Source organism: Triturus cristatus, chromosome 8, assembly GCF_964204655.1.
Source record: "Triturus cristatus chromosome 8, aTriCri1.1, whole genome shotgun sequence".
NCBI lineage: Eukaryota > Metazoa > Chordata > Amphibia > Caudata > Salamandridae > Triturus > Triturus cristatus.
This window is the reverse complement of record NC_140591.1, coordinates 1,005,257,664-1,005,279,465: the sequence shown is the minus strand read 5'-3', so window position 1 is coordinate 1,005,279,465 and position 21,802 is coordinate 1,005,257,664. Positions and strand designations below refer to the sequence as shown.

The following is a 21,802-nucleotide window of genomic DNA, read 5'->3' as shown; positions in this document are numbered from 1 at the left end:
AAAGAGATTGATAAAGGTTGGAACCTACCAATACTGTTAGCGGGAGTCATGCAGAAAACTGACCCTGCATGTCATGCAATGATACAGTAGGTGGAAGAGATGAATAAAGGGAAAGAAATAGGTTAGCCGTTTAGAGACAACATTCAAGGTGTGATTCAAGCATAGCTCTGTGTAAGTAGACGTTAGTTAAAACACCACTCTGAAAGGTCATTTGTAGTTTATGTGCTGAAGGAGTGCCACTTGTTGAATTTAAGTAACATCAAAGATTTTGAAGCAATTAACAAATTGGCAACTGAACCTTGAAAGGATAAAACTAAAAATATAGGGTGGATTCATACACACAGATCTATTAACTAGTGGGGAAAAAAAGAACGCAAGGTTACTCGGGATTATTATTCAATCTATTAGCTTTGTTTATTTTCTACTCTTCTCTCTGATTTAAAGAGCTATCAGGAATTGGCATTCTGGCCACACAAGACATGAGTTAATCTAACTCCTAGGACTTAAATGCAGAGTAAGTCTGAGGCATCATAGATCACTATTTGCATTTTTTTTTTTAGTAAGGTCTGACAATACACTGTCTTCTTCCCAAGTGATTAAAAATGAGTTTATTGCAATTTAATACAAAACAGTATAGTTGGTTAGGCTAGCTACTAGATTATGACAATTATATTTGATACTGGTCATGATGCAAAAGGGGAAATATATAAAAGGATACATTAGGATTGGCTGCTTCAGGAGGTTGCCTTGTTAAATTGGCTACAATTAAGGTTCTATCATGTCCTTCTTGTCCTAAGGAAATTAAAGTATCAGTGTTTTGCAAACAAGTTACAACTTGAAATTCACCTGCCCAGACTCCGCTGGCCTAGGTAGCCTATCCCTAATCAACATTCAAGTGCTGACACTTGATGAGGGCCCTAAACAAAAACATTTAAATATTTTTGAAAACGACCACTTCAAAGTTCATAGTGAATTTCACTGCAAACGGTTGAAACTTTTATGATGTTCCCTTGAACACAGATACTGTGACTAACCTTTAATCAGTCAACTCGTTCTAAACTTTATGACACTGGACACAGAAAATGTACTGATGGAGTTCTAAATGAGTCAATTTGATAAGGACTACTCTGCACCATTTCTATGGTTTTCTTTGTTATTAACTCAATGCACATACCTCCTCTTGGCAAAATCTATCACTCATATGTCCGTCTAAATTTGCTGTTAAAAATCTGTTTTTTTTTGTCACAGAATATAGACAAAATGTATGACCATAACCTGTGAATGAAGGCATTCCATAGTTAATAAAATAAAATTAAAATAAAAACCTGAAAGATCAACAGCCAGTTTTGGGTGCGCTTTTGATACCTAATTGGATCTTGATGTTTGTTAAATTAAAGTAAACCAAACTACAAATGACCTTATTATGAAAGGTGACCACCAACAAATATACATTGTAAATAAGGTATCAAAACGTTCACTTAATAAGGACACATGTCCACAGTGGCATAAATGCCAGGGGTGGGTAGCTCATCCCAACATAATACCACAACTAATTCATTAACACCAGATCTGGGAAGTGAAAATCATGCAAGTGTATTTGCACAGAGTAATAAAAGTTAATACATCTGGCAAATTCTGGCCGAGTAACTGGTTGGAAAAGGTTAACAAATGAACTCAAATCATAGCCTGGATTATTCTGCTTCTACATCAGAAATCATAACTTGGAGTAATGTTCTGCTTTTAAAGCATTGTTTGATTTGACGACAAACACAGCAAGGAATTCATGGGTGGAGCACACCATCCACATTGATTGGTGCAAGATCAGAGGCTCTCAAAGGACAAGCCTAAATAACATTGTTTCTGGATTGGCTGTTTTTTATTTTTTTTAAATAAATGTTGTTGCAATCCCTACAAATATATCTTGTGCACTTATATGTAAAGCATTCGTTTTAAGAACCAGTCCACAAATCCAGCTGTAACCTCAATGGAGTTTAAAAGATTCAGGTGGCCTAATAGAGATGACACAGGGGACAAAAGCCATTGTTGGCCTTTCCAAACCAGCTTCTTTATACAGATGTGAAGTAATGACCTTCTAGACTGCTGGCACAGCGGAAATCCCATTCAGTACCCCCTGTGCTTTATAATATTTTGCTTAATTTATGTTGAATGCTGTTGCTTCAGAAATCGTTTATTTTAAACGCCTGGATATGGGAAAGATTGAAATACTGTATTTCTAATAAGTTAGTTTTGAGCATTTAAAAATGATGGGCTCTGTGTCTGTTTGGTACCAATGTGTTTTTTTTCCGTTTCAACACATTTGTACCAAACAGACACAGAGCCCATCATTTTTAAATGCTCAAAACTAACTTATTAGAAATACAGTAAGGGGGCACTGAATGGGTTTTCCGCTGTGCCAGCAGTCTAAATGCATAAAACATTGTAAATCAACACATAAATAATTGAACTACAACACATCACCTTGATTTTAAACAGCTATCTTAAATTGCGCATGTGTACTGCAATACTGTTTCCAGTTTTAAAGATGCAGCTCCCAATGTTCGCCCAACAGCGGCCTTTGCATTTCAGTGACCAGCCAAGGCCAGTTATGTCTGTTGTGTCAGAGAGCTTTCAAGTGGTCACTAGATAAACCGTCCTACCACTGTTTACGGTGAGAATACACAATTAAAAATAGCTAAAAATAATATGGACTTTTATAGTCGAGGAAAAAGGCAAATTTACAAATAACTACTGCAGTTCAGATATATTTTAGAACTGTTTTTTTCAGATTAGAAGCTACACTGGTGGGGCCTAGGAAAATATTACTGTGCAGAAACGTCGCCATATGGCGCTGTACAGATATAAAAAACGCAATGGGAAGTAATATTAAAAAATATTATCCCAGTGACGAACCACATCTTTAGTTGGAATTTGTTTTCCCAAACGGAGCAAGAAAGGGTCCTGCTGGCAGCAGGGTCAGGCTGTTGAGACGAGGACACTGCGCCAGGCAGGTTTCCTAAAGGTGTGCGGCGAGGAAGGCCCTCAGTGAGTAGCTGCTGGAACAAAAGAGGTGTTGGATGGGAGAAAAGGCGGGGAAGGGGGCAGGGTGGTGGTCCAAGCAAGGACGGTCGACCCCCGTCCAGGTAATACAATAAATAATTTAGTTTAAAAAGAACGCAATATAAAACAGATCACACGTTATAAAGCAAAATAAGGTCTTTTTTACATGCGTTACTTTGACAATTCATTTTAACCATTTAAATACACACATTTACGCATGTTTTCCTTTTGTTATTTCTTCCACTTTGTTAAAGACCACATCATTTAACATGGGATGGGGAGGGAGCTCGCGAGGCTTACGGAGGCCGATGTAAGAGGAAATCTAAGATCAAGTGGCTGAATGAGCTCTTAAATTAAATAAGATGGTGTCACACATTTAAACAGAGGTACATGGCGAATTATTCTGCTGAGGCGAATACAACCAAATGTTATCGTCCAATAAAGCATGTAGTCTTAGTTCAGATTGGTCATCTTTCAGTAACGGCTTTACTAGGCAAGCCAGCTAAAACTCCTCTTTTACATAGCCTAGGGGTTTTTATGGCATCTACCAATGGCGATGAAATAGGACCCAGTTGTAACACACTGCATCACATTAGCATTCCTCTAATACAAAGATCCTGCCCAGCTCTGGGAGTAGATGTTTTTTGCGACTTTAAGTCACCTGTGAATTACTTCTAAACATCGAGATGTTCCAGTAATAGTTGTCAAGGCATTACAGTTGCAGATGACGGATGCAAAACTCTAGGCCTTTCACCTATATCTGAGGACCCTGTGAGAGAAAGCAAGACCTCAACTACTGAGCCAGTTTAACTGTTCCGAAAACAGATAGATGCGACTCATCTCGGCCCAAGCAACCCCTGCTATCAGCACCAGGATACCCTCCCAGGTGAACCTTAAGCTCTACAAATAAACATGACAGATATGGACAGGCCCACATCAAGCCAACGTGATCAGGTACAGATGTCAAGCTCCAGGGTTTTCTATGCCACAGTATAATTGAGGAGGAATTCAAAGTACGCATGCACATATCTGACTCAACCACTTCAAAAGAGGAGCTCCTAAAAATGGAGGAGTCCAGATCCGACACAGTTTCTATCACCCAACGACTTAGTTTCCTTCTTTGATGGTGATGGATCCAACTCAAAGAATATATTTCTGCATATTTTCTTAGCTTTACCCTCTCACTGATGAGGGTCTTGAAGCAGATCAACTGCTGAATACTTACTTGACACAAACCTACTTTTGACATCTTTTAAAAAAAGAAACGACAAACATGCACAATTGGTGCTCATTTATGTTGAAGAGTCTTGAGGTGACGATCATAAAGAAACTTTGTTACTGCATTGTAAAAGTATGCAGAAAAGAGTAGACTAGATGTAAATTGCTCCTTTGAATAACATAGGGTCGTGCTTACTAAGATTTCATTTTATTCTTTTAGTGTGAAATAGAAATGTGAAAGTGATAACTCACGTGTGGTGAAAGTTCATTAACCAGTCGACTTTGAATATTAAGAGATATGTGAAGAATTAACAGAACTAAATATAAATTAGATAACGTGTAAATGATCTTAAAGAGTTGCTTTAATTATATTTTTGCTTATATTAAAGTGTGCATCAACCGAGAGAAAGAAATGGTGTTGCACGTAAATGCCAATACCAATTTCACTGAAACAGTCAGATAATAATCTTCACATATGTACTAACAAGAATAATTAGAAACTATTTAGTTATCTCATCATTTGAATTGATTTTACATGTTGGTACCTTTGAAATGCAGTAGCACGTTATAGTTACATGTCATTTACAATGGAACTAACCTGCCTCAAGCATATATACACCGAAAATCAAATGTCATAATTCATAATGAAAATGCATATTTGAATGCTTATATTCTCGCTTATATTAAGCTAAATTCAAATAGGTCTGTTTGCTTATTTATGTATATATTTTTACTTTTCCTCTAGCTCTATTCTGTCCCTATTGGAGAATATGTCCGTATTTCAAATGTATTGCAACTGTATCCTGTTTCAGGAGTTCACATGCTCTTACAAGGACCATTGGATAAAATCATTCTTCCACCAGGAACATCTGCCTGGGAAGCTGCTCTTTTGAACTTGTTCATGAACCTTGCTAAAGGATCTTTGTTTAAAGGTCAACATGTACCAGATGGTCTGATCATTTAGGTAACCTGAAACACCTTTATTTCCGTAAAATGTGTCTTCTTTATGTCTCATGACAAGCATCCTATATGAACTGACCAATGGACTGAGTGGTCTGATGATGTGACCCAGGAGGTGCCACCCCGGAACTGAGAAATATTATTCATTTGGATTGACTATTGTACACCCATTCCTTTTGCCACCTTTCCCATGAGTATTCCTTCCTATTGGACTGAGAGAGAGATTTCAAACTTGCTGACTCTTCTGTCGGGCGTATACGGTGTGTGCTATTCCCGGGCTTCTTTACCCTGTGGAGAGAATCGTTGAGCTGGTACGATTCATACCCTTTCCTGAGCTCTCCTTCTAGAACTTTGGTAATTGATGGCCCAAGAACGATAAATATGATTAAACTGTATCCTTAAATGCCCGAGACTGATGGATTTACTTCCTACATTTAATGATAAATATTAACTATTTAAAGATCCAGTTTGTCTCTCTATGAGTGATCTTCAGTGAGTGACTGCATTTGCATAGCTTAATGAGGGACGGGAATTCTAAGAGAGAGTTTTCTAGTCAACAGGTCCTAATGTTACTATTTTTCATAGCTTTAACCGAATTGCTTGCATGTATGATCCTAGCTCGTCAAAATTTCTACAGGAGATTTGGCTTGGCAGTAATAATTCTGTACTTGTATAGCATAGTATTGAGAGTCATATACATGAATCTATTACTAGTTTGTAAGTCAGTTATCCAATCCTTGGTCCTCATTGGATATCTGGATCGGATCCTCTATATCCAACCCCTCACTGCACGGTTCAAGATCTATTGGAGGGACAAGTAAATTACTCTGAGGTGTAGTGACGAGTTAATTTAAAATCAAAAGAAAATGGGCAGAGGCGCTAAAGTAAGGGGAAGCTAACATACTTTTCCTTACATAAAAGTCTGATGTGATGTCTACTGTGATCAAGAAACATTGAGCATGCATAAAAGGAATCGAAGCAAACCAATGTGATTTGATTTTAACTATTGCAGACCTCAAAATAAGGTATGTGCAAAATACTTTGCATCAAGAACGTGAAATAGAAAAGGGCAAATACAAGCAGATGCAGTTTACTTTGCCCTGAAACGTTAAAGCAAAATCTTTTGTTTTTTCATTTAAGTGAAGAACAAATAGCCAATCAAAGAATGAAGAGCAATATGGCTGTTCCAAAAGTGTGTCAGTAAATCTGTCATCTTGAGGGGTAAGTAAAGTTTACAGGAAAGTAATAAGGACATGAAGAGCAACTTTGATATCAGGCACTACTTGCAAACGTAGTGGAAAAGGTCTCATCAATAGGCAAGGGATTGGAAATGAGACGGTGGTAGAAAGTCAAATTTATAATCTGAAACTGAAAAGGAGGCCTTCCATTTACAAGTGAGGCTGGAGGACATCAGAGCAGTGTGCCAATGTTATTACACTAGCATGCTTTGAGATTCAAAACTCACCCTTATAGGGACTTAAGTGTTTTTCCCTAAAAAATCAAATGATTAATGTCTGAGAATTAATCAGCTGGAGGAGGTGAGAAAATCATGACCACGTTATGGGAATGAGCAATATTAATATGAATCTTAGCCAAACCCCTGTGCTGCTGCATGCCAAGAAGGGCACAAGAATGCTCTCATCAATTAGTATTCATGTATTAGAATATCCCCAGACGGATGTCCATCTGTTTTGTTCATCAGAACACCATACTGGCCAATCATCCCTCAGTGACTTGTAATCAGCAAGTTAACTTTGAATTTCATTTGTCTCAAGGGAAACAACGTTTTCTTTCTTCTTAAACTGAGTCAGTCAAAGAGGTAAGACAAGTCTTTGGGCACCAGATGCAGAACTTAAGTAGTCTTATGAGGTGCTCACTATTATAGTCTTATCTTCTATACTTTCTATAGAGGACCTTTTTGATATGCTCAAAGTCATGTAATAACCACTACCAGAAAATAACCACTCTAAACTGCTTATGTGCAGGGTCTGTGACAAGGTATTTTCTGTGAATAGGAATGCCATACTATCGGGTGCGGAGGGCACATTATGCATGTAGTTATCGAAGGACCATTTGTAACCACAGGCTTATTAGTTGGACACATTAAGTCGGGAAATGAAAAGACTGTCCAGTGCACTACTGCATAATGCTCAACTTCGCTAACATTGGCACAGATTGCATCTGTTTCTTTCCCACGTGATAGTAAGAGGATCCAGTACAATGCATGGTCTGAGAACGATATGGCCGAAAAGGTGACAATTTAGACCAGCTAGAGAAAGCAGTGTTATCTATGTGGAAAGCTCTCACAAGCTCAAGGAGACTCAACAAGCACTACCTAGGCATCCCACCAGTGCATGGGAGATTCAGGTACCCGCCTTACAGAGCAGATGTAAGATGTAATTTCATGTGACCACTAGACCCACTGACGCTCTTGCATGGCTACTTGGAGCGCTGTGAAACAAAGTAATTTGTACTGAAGAATGTCCTGGTGCATTCTTATCCCCAGGGTGATTACGGCAGGTCATATGGAGATCATGCTTATACAAGTTACCTACAAGAAAAGGGCAACACTAGAAAGTTCAATAATAATCTGATGCAGACACGCTGCTTTCTCTTGGCACAGCCCTCTACAGTTTGAACACCCACAACAAGGCAAACGTTCAACCTTATTCAACCCTGATCAAGCGAGTTCTCTGTGGACAGGACGCCCCGTCATGTGTAGAAGTACATGACATGGTCAAAACTCAATTATGAGACAGACGGGAGCGCCTGAACCCAGCAACATTAACTCATTGAAAATACAGCTTTGTTTTCAGAGGGATTTGCAAAGAGGCTTGATTCATACAGTTAGGCCGCTGCTTGCCTCATTCATTTTCAAACAGTAAATTAGATCTCCAATAGCTAGACAGAACACATTTCTGGTTAACAGCTAGAAAGAAAAATTGCAGTTATTCAGAAAATGTGTGCAGAGTTAAATACCGATGGCCTGACCACTTTGGGACATATGTTCACCCACTCAATACAAGAATGAGCAGAAGCATGGGAAGCGCTCTGACCTCAAAAGGTGACCTAAAAGTGGAGCAAATAGGCATAGTATTGCCAGGAGGAAGGAAGAAACTGAGGCATGAAGTTGAGTCGTATAACATAGGAATCCGGATCATGCTGAGAAGGCATGCCAAATAGTCATAGTAGACAGAAGCAATGCCATTTGTGATTGTTTTTTATTTTTAGAAAGGTTTGAGTCATGCCACCCGAGACAGTACGGCCAAATAGTTCATATACAATAAAACTAAAATAAACAACCTTCGGAGCAACTATATTTATTTTATAAGCCTGCAGACTCATGTGTTGAAAGTTATCACACCTTTTCAATTTGATGGATATCTGCCAAAGACGGGACTCTGACAGTTTTTGCCAGCTCGGGGGTGATTGGAGAGGACCACAACACCCAGCAGCCCCACACTGAAGGCCATGCCGCTTTCGCGCTCTTAAGCACAGCACGATCTCACGGTCTTTGCAACCGCCAATGACAGGACTCTGCCAGCTTGGGGGTGACGTCCAAGAGGGGACGACAACACCCATTAGCCCCATTCAATGCCAAGTCCCTCTCGCACTCTTAAGCGTGGCGTGGGACGCGCCTGGGTAAAGCCCGCGCCAAGGGTGGGCTCGTGCATGCCCGCCAGAGTCTGGGCTGATGACGTTTTGGGACTTACGAACATGCCACTATAGGAAAAAGCATGATCAAACAAGTGGAAGCAGGAGGAGTAAGTATCAACGCTTGATTCCTTTCTGGTGAGGGCTAACATATACGGTCTAAAGAGTTTGAACTGACAGAACGTAGACTGTTTCTTGGAGAACTTAATATTGGGGTCATCATTACCTCCCCTGGGGCATATTTTGCCAGATCCTCCTCCAATTACTTAGGGAGGTTTAAATAATAGTGCGGTCTCACCAAAGTAACAACCAATCATAAGAAAGAGAGGAGGGACTAGACAACAGCACTCATTAAAACCTAGGAGTTTGAAAGAAGCGCTTAATGTAACTGACCAGGTTTACACTCTGGGCCCCTCAAATGAAAAGGCCCAGGAAGTACACAAAGTTAGAACAGATTATATTAAATGTGATCCAGCCTCTAACAATACGTCTAGAAGCCTTAGAACAGTGATTAGCGATACTAATCGAGAAGGGAGAGTCACTTCAGAAGTCTGGGCCCGCCAATACTTGCACTGAGGCACCAGGGGTTTTAAACCCCACCTTAAATTCAACTGGCCCAAATCTGGATGAAAAGGTCAAAAGGCACATGCAGGAGGACATACATAAATTGAAGAATTACCCACAACCAACATGTGCACAACCAGTGGGCCAGAATAGGGATCTGTTATCGGGTGAAAGACATACACTGAGGGAGGGGTATGTTCATATAAATAACCAGTCAGTTCTCACTCCCTCCAACACCCAGAATAATGCAAGGAACTAAGACACACTTGGGAGCAGAGAAACAAGGGTTTATTCACGGGACTGTGTGATGAGGGATAATAATGCAGAGGGGAAGGGGAGATAAACAGTTGCAAAACTTTTCTCTTCCACTGGAAGCTAGCCCGTTGGTGCTCATTTAGGTAAATGCTCTGGAAGTAATGAAGTCCCATGAGGAAAGCATTACATTGGTTGACTAAATTTGGTAGAGTGGGCCTATTATACACAGGCACATTATTATGGCCAGGAGAACCCCCTGGGTTGGTCCATCGCTGAAATCTATACCAAGGGACTGTATTGTGATAATTTTAACATACAAGAATTGATGAGGGACTTGTTAGGATGCTTAACTATTGCACCTTCAATGGAAGCCTTACTGTTAGGATTCTTTTACAAACCGCGTGAGGTTTGTAGGAGTGAGGCTGGTGCAAGAGACAACCCGACCTGCCCAGAGGGAGACAATACCGCAGAGAGGGCCTAATAGGATAAATACCAGCAATAGTTTTCCCCCCATTAGAGAGCTAAGAGGAATGCAATTGACTCCATGAGTCGGTCAATGCTAGAGGCAATGAGAGTAAATCTAGTGAGAATGAGAAGGGAAACGTTGGACCGAAGAAAATTAAGTTAATCTCATGGAATGGATCAGAATTCAGTCATAAGAGGGCTGTAACAGAGTGGCAATACGAAAATAATAAATATGATATTGTCTGCCTCCAAGAAACTTATAAGACAGGACCAATACCTATGGATGGTTTTAAAACTTATCAAACCCCGGCGACTCCAGCTAGAGCAGGCAGGGCCAAAGGCGGGATAGTGACTTTCGTGGTGAACACTGTCCGCATTAGAATAGTAAAGTGCTTCAAAGAATCAGTATATTTCAGTTATTTAAGATTAGAAGGACAGGAAGATTGTGATTTATTATTAATTTATTTTTATAACAATAAATTTGAGGGGATGATAGACACTGTAGTAAGAGAACTGGAAAAAGCGATTGAGGAAGTTAGTGAAGATTATCCCAAAATATTAAGAATCCCCTGGACGGGTGATTTTAATAGAAGAGTTTGAAATTTAATGGATAATATAGTGTGCGGGATCACAGATTGCAGTGTTGATTCGATTGTACAGTTTTATCACGCCATTTGTGGAGAGGCACTGAATATGATTTTAGTTATAGGGAATTGAAAATAGTGCCAATGCGACCTCAGGAGATCTGTATAAGGCCTATGGGTTCCCTGACTCAGGCTCGACCATTAATTTTATAATCGTCTCTGAACTCTTAAGTACTAGGCTTAATAACAAAAGGGTGGTGTTTATAGTTTTTAGTGACCATGCCTTTCTTGCTTGTAATATGTGGTGGGAGTTTAAGTCCTACACACAGTCAGATCGAATACCAAAGTCTGTCCTGGCAAGAAATAATGGGTATACCCCCAAATGGGACAAGGTGGAGGGGCAAGACTTGATTCATACCTTGATAGTCACTAAGTACTCGGAGATCATGATCTGCCTTGACACTGGTGCCCCTCCACATCAAGTTATATTAGCCTTCGTAGAAGTTATGAGAGGGATTAAATCCCAACTGACACGCTATTTCAAGAACATAGATATGATCCAAGATTCAAGGTTTGACCATAATTGTACCAAGGCTGCCACGAAGTTGCATACTGCCTTACGCGCAGTTCCAAGGGATCAGGGCCTTATATGAGCATTACGAGCAAGTTACATAGATGCAAGAGGGGCGAGAATAAGGGAGCTAAAGCTCAAAGTGTGGGAAGTTTTGAGAATGGCACTGCATAAAAAGGATAGCCGGGAATTTTGTAGGGTGTCAATGGCGCCACTCCTAAAGTATGAGGAGGCTCCATCCTTAGAGACACAAATAGAGGAAGATGGGTGGGTATCATACTTCCCAAATATATATTTAATGGCACGGCAAAAATAATGGGCAGAGTGCTTTTAAATAGGTTAGAGGATTGGGCAGCAGAAAAAAGCATTCCAGCAGAGGCCCAGTATGGCTTTAGGAAAGGAAAGAGCACAATTGATCAGTGCCTACACCTGACCATGATCATGTCTAAATATACATTAGCCAAAGATGGCCAACTTTGTATGGCATTTATGGACTTAACAGCTGCCTTTGAGTGTGTGGCTCATGGTAACTTATGGGTAATAATGGAAAAAATAGGAGCGGAACCTCAAATTATTGCCTTTATTAGGCAGCTATATACAGGAGCAACAGCAAGTGTTCAGTATGGAAAGAAAGGGGATTGCACAAAGGAATTTAATATTGAAAGAGGGGTACGACAGGGATGTGTACTTGCTCCATTTTTGTTCTCCTTGTACACTAATGGGCTACAGGCAATATTGGGGAGAACGACAAAAGAGGTTTCCTATGTAGAGTCATCCCACTTACCTATACTCCTCTATGTGGATGATATGATGAAGAGCTCCTGGCAAGGACTCCAAGGGCGCTGCAGACGCTCAGAGGTGTATACAAGCTCTTTGGCTTGGCTAGACCTGCGTGTAAATGTGTCCAAGTCCTTGGCCCTGTCATTGCGGGAGCATGCCCCAAGAAATCCTTCAACTTCCATATAGAGGAGAGTAAGTTGGAATGGTTGATAGATTTTCCTATCTGGGGGTATTATTTGACAAGAAGCGATCTTCGAAAAAGATGGCCCTAAGTAGAAAGGCACTCTTTAAAAATTGTATTATTGCACTTGCAAAGCTTTCAACAAAATTGGGATCAATACAGATACCAGAAATGTTAAACATATCAACTGAAAACTAGGACTAGTGACATATGGGGCAGCAATTTGGGGTACAGTAGATTTGGAACCTTTGCAATGTGTGGAGGACGATTTATGTAAGAAAATGCTGTCGCTCCCCTGCTCTTGTGCAAATTGTCCTCCCATTTGGAACTGAATGTATCATACCTTGAGGATGTAACTAGACTGGCCCCTTTGTTATTATGGCTTTCCATATGGAAAAGGCAGTGTGTACAATTAAACCAGGCAATCCTGAGGGATTGCTTAGTACTGGATTATGCCCACAGGACCCCCTGGTTTAAATATGTAGAGAACACCTAGACTGCGCTGGGATTGTGAGCTCTATGAGTCGCCATTGCTATGTGTTAATTTCTCAAAGGCCAAACTAAAAAAGATTTTCCTAGCAAAAGCTGCAAATGATAGATGGGGAAAGGATAAAGCAAAAACGACAATAATTGCATAGAGCCTGCTACACCCTCTTAAAGATGTATTAGACTGAACTACATTCCTTAAAAGTTTGGATTCCCCATTCAAATACTTAATCTGTGAACGATTTACCACTGTGTCCGTGTAATGGGAGGGCAGCTCAAACAACGTTACATATTTTATTCTTCTGCACTTTTATGGGGCCCGAAGGAAAGCCTTTTTAGTCCCAAAGCTCCAGAAATATAAATGTGTCCAATGTATGCCTGCATTGCACTTTATCCAACAGTTGCCAGACCCTTATGTGTGTTATGCCCTCGCCTCCTTCCTATGGGTGGTGGCTAAGGGCAGACGCTTGTTCTTGCAGATGTTTTAATGGACACTAATGAGTTGGTAATTAAGAAATTGTACATTTAGGAAATAACATTTTATATGATGCATGGTTTTAGGCGTTTTTATTGGATATAATTTATTTTAACCTGTATTTTGTACTTTTTATGTATTGAAATAGTGTGAAATAAAGTAGAGTATTGATTGATACATCTGAAGTTCTATTAACCACTGTACTTTTGCTGGGATTATATTTTTTTCAGCTTCAGTAAAAGTGACGGTCAGGATTAGGCTAGCTGCATTAACATTGTTTCATGACTTTGAACGAACAGTGTACAGTTTTAGCTTTTATTAATCGTCTTATGCCACCAGATACAGGTGACTTCACCTGAAATTAATTTAAGGGTGAAAAATCTTGAGGTTTGATGATTTCAACATGGCTATGTGCATTTACGGGCAATGCAACTGAACATACACACACCATTTCTGGAAATATTTGGGTGTTGATTTAGATAAAAGAACACAGATTGAGCACTTACATATTGTTTTTTTTATTTTAAACTCATGCGCTCCCATGGTGTATGGAGAATTTCAAAATTAAGAAGTTTGCACGTAAAAAAATGGAGGCAAAGCTGAAACGGTTACCAAAATGCTTTTTCCTGATAGGTAGAGAATTCATGATTGTTGTTGCCGCCTAAAAACACATTTCAGCTTACATATACAACTATGCACTCAAAATGCACATCTGAGAATCGGAATGCAAGGTGGGTAAAAAAAAAAACTGCATCTTTAAAAGTGGACTAAAGATATTAATGAAGTAACGCAGAAATTACCCTTTGGAGAGTAAAACATTAAACATGTTAACTTACACCAGTATCTAGGAAAGTGCAGTGCGACATACCTGTCGGGAAAAAGGCTGCGCTTTGTTGCAACTGTGCATTGGCTAGCGCCTGTTGATAGTGCAAGACACTGGGGCTAAAAATCGCACTGGCACCGTTACTTTTCTCAAGGGCTTGTCTCTTTGGTAAAGAATGGAGAACACCCGGAGGGAAGGCCTGCAAGCAAGGAATTCAACAAAGCTTGTAGAACGTAAAGTGAACAAACGCGACAAAATCATTCCACATTTGTGTACACGTGTCAGTGGTATACGTCATAGATAACAATTAAAAAGATGCCTTGCCATGCACCTTAACCCAAACTGTAGCGATGTAGAATGAGTGAGGTTTTGTTATTGATAGCAAAAGCATGGTTTTAAAACCTAAAGTTGTAAAGCCTTAGCTACAGAAAAGGAAAGCATACAAGCAACAAAAAAGGCATCAGCTTTAAATACAGCTTAAAATACTTAAGGTAGGTGAATGAAACATTTGCATTTCAACACCTACATCGGTCATCTTTAAAACCGTTCAAATTAAAATTCCTTCATTAAAAATGCATCTTAAGCCGGATTTTTTCAAACATGTTTTCTATTACATAGATAAATTTTGTAACTAATTTCAAGATAGGCTATTTTATAATGAAACCATGTTAGAAAATAAAATTAAATTTTGCATATATTACATATGGAAAATGAGATGGCTAAATATGGCACAGGAGTTTTCCATACATTATTAATACATAAAATAATGTTTAACTGATGTTAAAAAAGCAATTAGAGATTTCATTAGTTGCTTCTTTGAAAAGCTACATGCAAAGCAAAAGGTGAAAGGTCAAAGTACCAGGTCTACAGTTGCTTCGAGAGGTCGCTTCATTGCTTTGGCAGTCGACTGAGTCTTTTAATAACAGGCAGCGAGCACATGATGGCAGTGGGCCAATGGGATTCAAGCGAATTAACATACAGGTAAACAGCAAGCAGAGGTGCATCATGGGAACGGCATTGCATTGTGGATAGGTGAGAAGGAAAAAAATATTCTGAATGCAATATACAACATACAAAACACTAGGCATGCACAACAACAAAAATGCTTTTCTAAAGAAATGAATATTACACCTTTAATTAGTACTGAAGCAAAAACGCATCTACAATACCTTAGTTAAAAGCATATAAGAGAGTAAAATACAGATGTTTGAAATTTAGGAAAAATTAATTAAATAGCAGCTAGCAGACACCATAAAGCATTTTCCTAACGTGAAAGAATTGCAAAGAATTCAAAGCGCAACTAGCAAACATTTTAGATGATAATTTAGGTGGCTATACATTCAGAAAAAAATGCATAAATGAATTCTACAAAATTCAACTAATGACATAGAAAGAAATTAAAAGTGGCTTGAAATGGTTTAACATATTCACATTTCTCAGTTTTTACACAATAGCTTAAGTATAACAATATCAATATTTACACCGTTTTGATTATGCATTACAAATGTGTCTGCAATATAAGAGATTTAGATTTTTACAATAAGTTATAAGATAGGACAATTTCTCTCTATCAATTTTTTTCTCCAAAAGATTTAGCTATTAAATAGGTTCTAGTGTCCTTTAAAAAGCAACTCCAAGCCTTACGCATTTTAGGTATGATTTGCCCTCCTTAGGTCTTGGGGTTATTTTTCATTTTCGTATTTGGACGGAGATTCCTACAGTGTAAACGGGGCTACTATTCAAATAACTTCCTGAAGTCATTACTTCCTGCAAGACCTTGCTGAGCACAAAGGCTTAGGAGGAGGCTGATAAGACTTACTAAATCTAATGTACATTAGGCTTTCTTGAGTTAAAGCTCAGGCTGTGGAGATGGCTTACAGCTGAACATGGGGCTAAGAACCGTCATAGAAAGAGGCCACCTCCAAGGAGACTGCAGATAGCACCTCCGCTCAGCTTTTATTTGATCTCCAAGTACCTGCTACTCTATACCTCTTCAATTCAAAAGCAAAACTACCACCCACGCTGAAGACCTGAGGGGGAAATGTCTGACGAACAAAAAGTGTGGTTGGAGGTCCTGCTTACTATTTCGGGGTGGCTTGGTATAATGAAATTTCAAGTGTAAAGAATGGCCTAACTAGAAAAACAGTTACAAAACATTTATAAAGTAATTAATATATCAATAACATTAACTACCCTATTCTTTTTATTGTAAGAAAGAAGGAAAATACGATGACAATTATGCTGAATTGCTCTTTTTTTTAAATTTAAAAATTTAATTTTTTTAAAAACAACCATTTTTGTGTGCACAGCCATATATGGGCAATTGCCAACCCGTCTATTTAACCCCTCAGCACAACAGGTAGGTAAGCACATAAAAGAAATGAAATAAACTCCGCTCTGACAAATGTGTGGGTACGGCATGAGAGTGAGCAGGGAAAGCAGGAGGACACAGGGTACACAATCTGAAAACAGGACATGAATAAGGTATTTGGCATACTGCTTATACCAGCCATTCATGTATAAATCCTCCTTCGTTAAGATTTGATGTATTGAGACAAAACCTGGTGAAGTCAATGTAGGAACCACTGATTTGTCGATGTTTGAAAAATAGGACAAATACTTTCGAATTACTCGGGTCTTCCCAATAAGCCGCTACTCACTAGATTCAGAAACACAAGAACTTTATCTAATGTAATTCACAAGCAGTTTCTGAAACTTAGCAATGTGGTCCAGCATGAACACCCAGGAGTTTAAAAACTGGTCTCAAGTCTATAATACTGAGACGACTGCCAGTTACAACATTTCACCAAATATTGGGCCGGAGGACTACTGTGGGTACAAATGTCAGTTCTGTTTCAAATTACAAGTTCGAGCATCAGTGGTGCAACAGCAAGGGAGGCAGGGACCGCCACATACGGCACAGTGGTTAGCTAGGCAACTGTAAAGTATGCTAGGGTCTGTATCAAAATGGAGACACCTGATATAGATACGAAGGCAAGAACAGCCTCGAGATTTGAGAAGGATAATCACGTTTCAATGTCACATCCATCTTCCTCACTAGCAGCTCTAATGAGCAAGGAGTGCAATACACCCAGGAAAGATTCTATCAGACTACAAATGTCCCACTGAAAAACAAAACCCAACAGACACACACACAGTTAAGTTTGACGAGACTAATAAAAAATCTTAACAAGAATAAGACCTTCACTATGATGCACTGCGTCCATGAGGTTTTAGCTGCATTGGTCAGAATCTATTGAGGATCGGCTAAGTCTGTAAGCTGGGCAGCAGCATATTTATTTATTTCACAGTTTCATAAAATGCATGGGCACCGAGGGGTACAGATGTGCTTTACATAGTGAGAAAATACCTACAACAGTTTTACAGTAAACTTTAACCAACAAGTTGTAGCCGGGAGAGGGATGGAGGGAAGGTAGTAGGAATCTATGGAAGAAGGGGGAGGGCAACAATTTGATGAACGGGGAGGGGCTGAAATGTAAGACGCAAGGAGCAAGAATGAGGAAGTTATATAGGAGGGGTAGGGAAAGGTGAGAAGAGGGAGGGCAGGGAGCAGGATGTCTGTGCCAAGAAAATGGAGAGATTGGGTAGAGCAACGGGAGGTCAGCAGTGAGGGAAATGACGTATACAGGAGAATGTAGAAGCCAGAATAGGGTTAGAAAGAGTAGGGAATGCAAGCAAGAATGGGCAGGCAAGATGGTAAAAAAAAAACTAGAATAGGAAGGAGGAGATGCAAAGGAGGGGAGGCGCAGATTTTGGTCGGTGGAGATAGACTATACAAGGGCCAGAATAGAGTACAACGAGGAAACGGGGCAAAATCCCTAACAGTTACTGTTGGAACTGGCATGTTCTGGTTGGCTGAGGCACTAGCCCGGGAAACTTCCCAATCCCATCAGGGGTGGGTTATTACACTAACTGTACAACCTGCGCTCACCCTTGGGTAGCATTGGCACTGAGCAGTCACGTTTATCACAGAGGCAAATTGTAAAGCATTGGCACAGCACTTTCACACAATAAATAAACTGAACACCACAAAATAGACTTCACAGGTGGTGTATGTAAATAAAGTTTGCACTAAACATACACATTAACTAACACAACATGAACATGTATATCTGGGCATAAATCACATTTGGAAAGATCACTAGGCCCAACCGTGTTAAAATGAAATCATTAATATGCACATTTGGGAAACTATTTTATCCCCCCCCCCCCCTCCATCTCCTCAGCACCCTTATATGGTGCAAAACGTTGTCAGAATGAGACCCACCCTGGCAATTATTATATAATTCAATACCACACAGTTATAGGGTGCACCGAAGATCACAACGATATCAGAAATGTGTACACAGATAATTACAACACTTTTAACCAGCACTGTGGGCCAAGGCCACACTGGTAAAAACCAATGTCAAACATAGTATTATTTTGGCATGATTATCAAAGTGTAAAGCAACACCGCTGTGCGGTGTAATTAATCACAGGCAGTCACTTCCACACACTCATTTAGCACCGATACGTCCGTATGGAGCGCGCGGGCGCACACACACGCGCGTGCACCGCAATGCAGTGCAACTGATATCCGACAGGTCAGCTGATAATGCACATGCAGACCCCATGGTCCCAAGCCCTCCTCCACCCTTCAGCTAACCCAGACTACCCTACACCCACGGGCTGGAGATATAGAAAACCTTCCCCCGATACTAGGCCGATCGCGGCAAAAGCCACACGAAGGGTCCCAAGGAAAAAAGTGGGGGTAGAAGGTAGGACTAATTAGGCGGCAGTTGACAAATGAGGTTTTGGCCATTATTCTGGAAGTTCACCTGCGGTATGCAGAGCACAAGCAGGCTGAGGCCAATAGTTGTTCAATCAAAGGATTCCACACTGCCTTCTGGCACCAGCCCTGTTGTGTGAAACACGGAGGGTATGGGGGGTTCCACGCAGTCTCTTGACCCGCTTCCGATTGCTCTCTGAAGCGTTCTTTAGCCCTATCAATTACTCTCACTATTCAGGCCAGATCCGAGCAATATTTCCTGGCAACACAAAGTCATCGGGGGCTGGGTGAGGAGAGGGCAGTTGGTCAGCCAGACTGAGGTCACAAAATGGAGCAATTGATTAATGGGGGATGAAGCAGGGGAGCCTCTCTAAAGAGGAAGGCACCCCATCAGGCAAATGTCAAAGTAGCGCCCAGGAAATCCAGGCACCCGGAAACACGAATCTGCTCCTCCCTGGAAGGGGGTGTACAAAGTCTGGTGCATGGTGGTATGATTTGCACCAGACTGTTCCAGTCATGCAGAGTCAGAGTCGCAAACTCAGTACCTCCCTGGAATCAGGCACAACTTCTGGTGAGCGTTGATCTGAGTCGCACCAGACAATTCTGGTCGCACACAACTTAAAGAGTTTCAAATTCCATAACTCCCTGGAAATGAGGCACAATGTCTGGTGCACTCTGATCCGAGTCGCACCAGACAATTGCGGTCACACACAGGCACCAGTTCAACATTGCTGCACTAGGTAGAATGAGGCACTACTCTGGGTACCTCAGAGGGTCGGAACTTGCGAATTGGACACTGCACACAATGAGCATGCAGCCAGCTTGTCGCACGAGACACATGTGGCACGATTGATGAAGCAGGCCACGTGTGGTCCCGCAACCGGTGAATTCTCTAACCACAAACAAGGCGCTTATACATGTTGAGGCCCCACGATGCAGGGACAACACTCCTGAGATGTGGGCAGTACTTTTGGGGCTCGGCACCAGGCACTCTGGTCTCCAGGCACAATACTTAGCTCCACGCTCACATCGCACTACCAGTTGGGTTCCAGCACACAATGTGGGCACTTAAGAGGGCACCACTCTCCAGGTATCACAGGGAGATGGTGTGGGTCCCTTTCAGGAGGTCTATGGTATCCCTGAGACCTTCACAAGAGAACAGACGGCAAGCCAACAAGCCCTAAGGAGCACACTTCAGGGTGCCACACAGCAGCAGGTAGTCTGCCCAGGACAGCCACTATTTAAGAAGGGTGCCCGGTCCCTTCCAATGGCAGTAATCCTCATTGTGCACAACAGATTCCTCTGGCAGTTTGCACCATGCAGAGTAGGACCTCTGTTCCCACATCCCCACAAGTGTATACCTCACCTGCTGAAGTACAGAAATAGTACTTATACTTTAGTATGTCTTTGATACTGGGAGTGTTTCAGAGGGTTTCCCTTAGAACCAAAGATGCCTCCCCTAAATTCCAGTCCTGTCTGTCATGGGGCAGAGGAATACGGATCTTAATCTTTAGTGGGGCCATAATCTGGCTCCCAGAGGCCACGTGTCAAAATCTCTTCCTCCTATCTATCCAGCCAGGCCCTCAAATGGCAAGTCTGTTGTTCCAGTTGCATGCTCAATGTTTATAGCTGTCTCTGGGAAATGCACAGATGTGCTTCTCTAGCCTTTAGTGTGGACTGGAGTCAAACTAAAAGGCACACAGACTTTTAGAGCAGAAAACGCCCAATTTCTAGAAGCGGCATTTCTAAGATATTAATGACAAACCCATGTTTATCATAGGAGAGGGGTTGTCATTGTGAATCCAAATGAAAAAAAGCATTATGAGGCTGCCCCTCTGTAAACCAAAGTAATTTAAACCATTTCTCCATGTAGATCAAATCTCATGGGTAGTGAAAACAAACACGAGTATTCTTCACTACCTGAGCAGGGAACACACGTGTGTTCCTGCCCTGTCTTTTACCTACCCCTTGGTTCATCCCTTAAGATGTACCCAATGGGCGCCCTAGTGGTAGTGAATTGTTACCTCAGGATTGGCCAGTGGTTTAGAAAGGCCAAGCTGAGCATACGTGCAATTGCACATACACAGGCCTGCAATGGCAGGCTTGACACATTTAAAAACTTCATAGCGGCAGGTTTAAGCCATGTTTAAAAACATCAGGTAAGCACATTTCTTAACATATGTAGGAAGGCCATGCACACTTTCACACTGCATTTACAGTGGGAAAGTGCCAAGAGGCCTAAGGCAACTAAGAGAGAATCAGCAAAACCCCAGTGCTGTTCCATGTGAAGAGCCATCCTCCTAGGTAGGGAAAACCCGCCTACCCTTCCAGATATGTCCCTCTCTTGCTCTACGCATATGATGTGGTGCTCATAGCCAGAACTGCTAATAGACTTCAAATTTTACTTGATGCTTTAAATTATTTTATGGAATACCTGGGTCTTAAGACAAACCGCACTAAATCGTTCAAAATAAAATGCAGCCCAAAGTTATCCAAAACAAAGTCATATTTATTGGGGGTCACAGTAATTTAAAAAAAAAAAAAACATTTTACATACTTAGGAGTTACTGTGGATGTTGATTTTAATTAGAAAATTCTGTTGAACATTAGAGCTCTTCAATTTCAGAAGTCAATCAATGCAGTTTTTAGGGTTTCTAAAATAATCGGATGTAGGCCAATAGAAGAACTTCAGTTTGTATTTAAAAGCAAATGTCTTCCTATTGCTTTATTTGGTGTAGGTGTTTGGGGACAAACCAATAGTTAACCCCTTCAAATAATGGAGCATAAATTGGTAAGGCGGCTGCTGGCTGTCCTCCATGTCTCATTCTGTGATGAAGATCAGGGATTGACTAATTTGGAAAATTATCCAAAACTCCAGCCGGTTACTTTGGTTTAAAATCTGGAAAAATCCTGAGTTCCATTTTTAGACAAATTCTG

General features: G+C 40.7%; 1 protein-coding gene across 25 annotated transcripts in view; it reads right to left on the bottom strand.

Annotated features, from left to right (window-relative positions):
* MBNL2 (muscleblind like splicing regulator 2) overlaps positions 1 to 21,802 on the bottom strand; it is a 501,363-nt gene that overhangs the window by 67,559 nt on the left and 412,002 nt on the right. For 7 of the 25 annotated variants that reach the window (XM_085622548.1, XM_085622551.1, XM_085622554.1 and 4 more), the window contains 3 exons: positions 14,933 to 14,986; positions 14,119 to 14,272; positions 29 to 64 (listed from right to left, as the gene is read on the bottom strand). In XM_085622548.1, coding sequence (XP_085478674.1) covers positions 29 to 64; positions 14,119 to 14,272; positions 14,933 to 14,986 — 244 coding nt within the window. The remainder of the gene's footprint in view (positions 1 to 28; positions 65 to 14,118; positions 14,273 to 14,932; positions 14,987 to 21,802) is intronic. The other 18 variants (XM_085622558.1, XM_085622561.1, XM_085622565.1 and 15 more) reach the window with 3 other exon arrangements.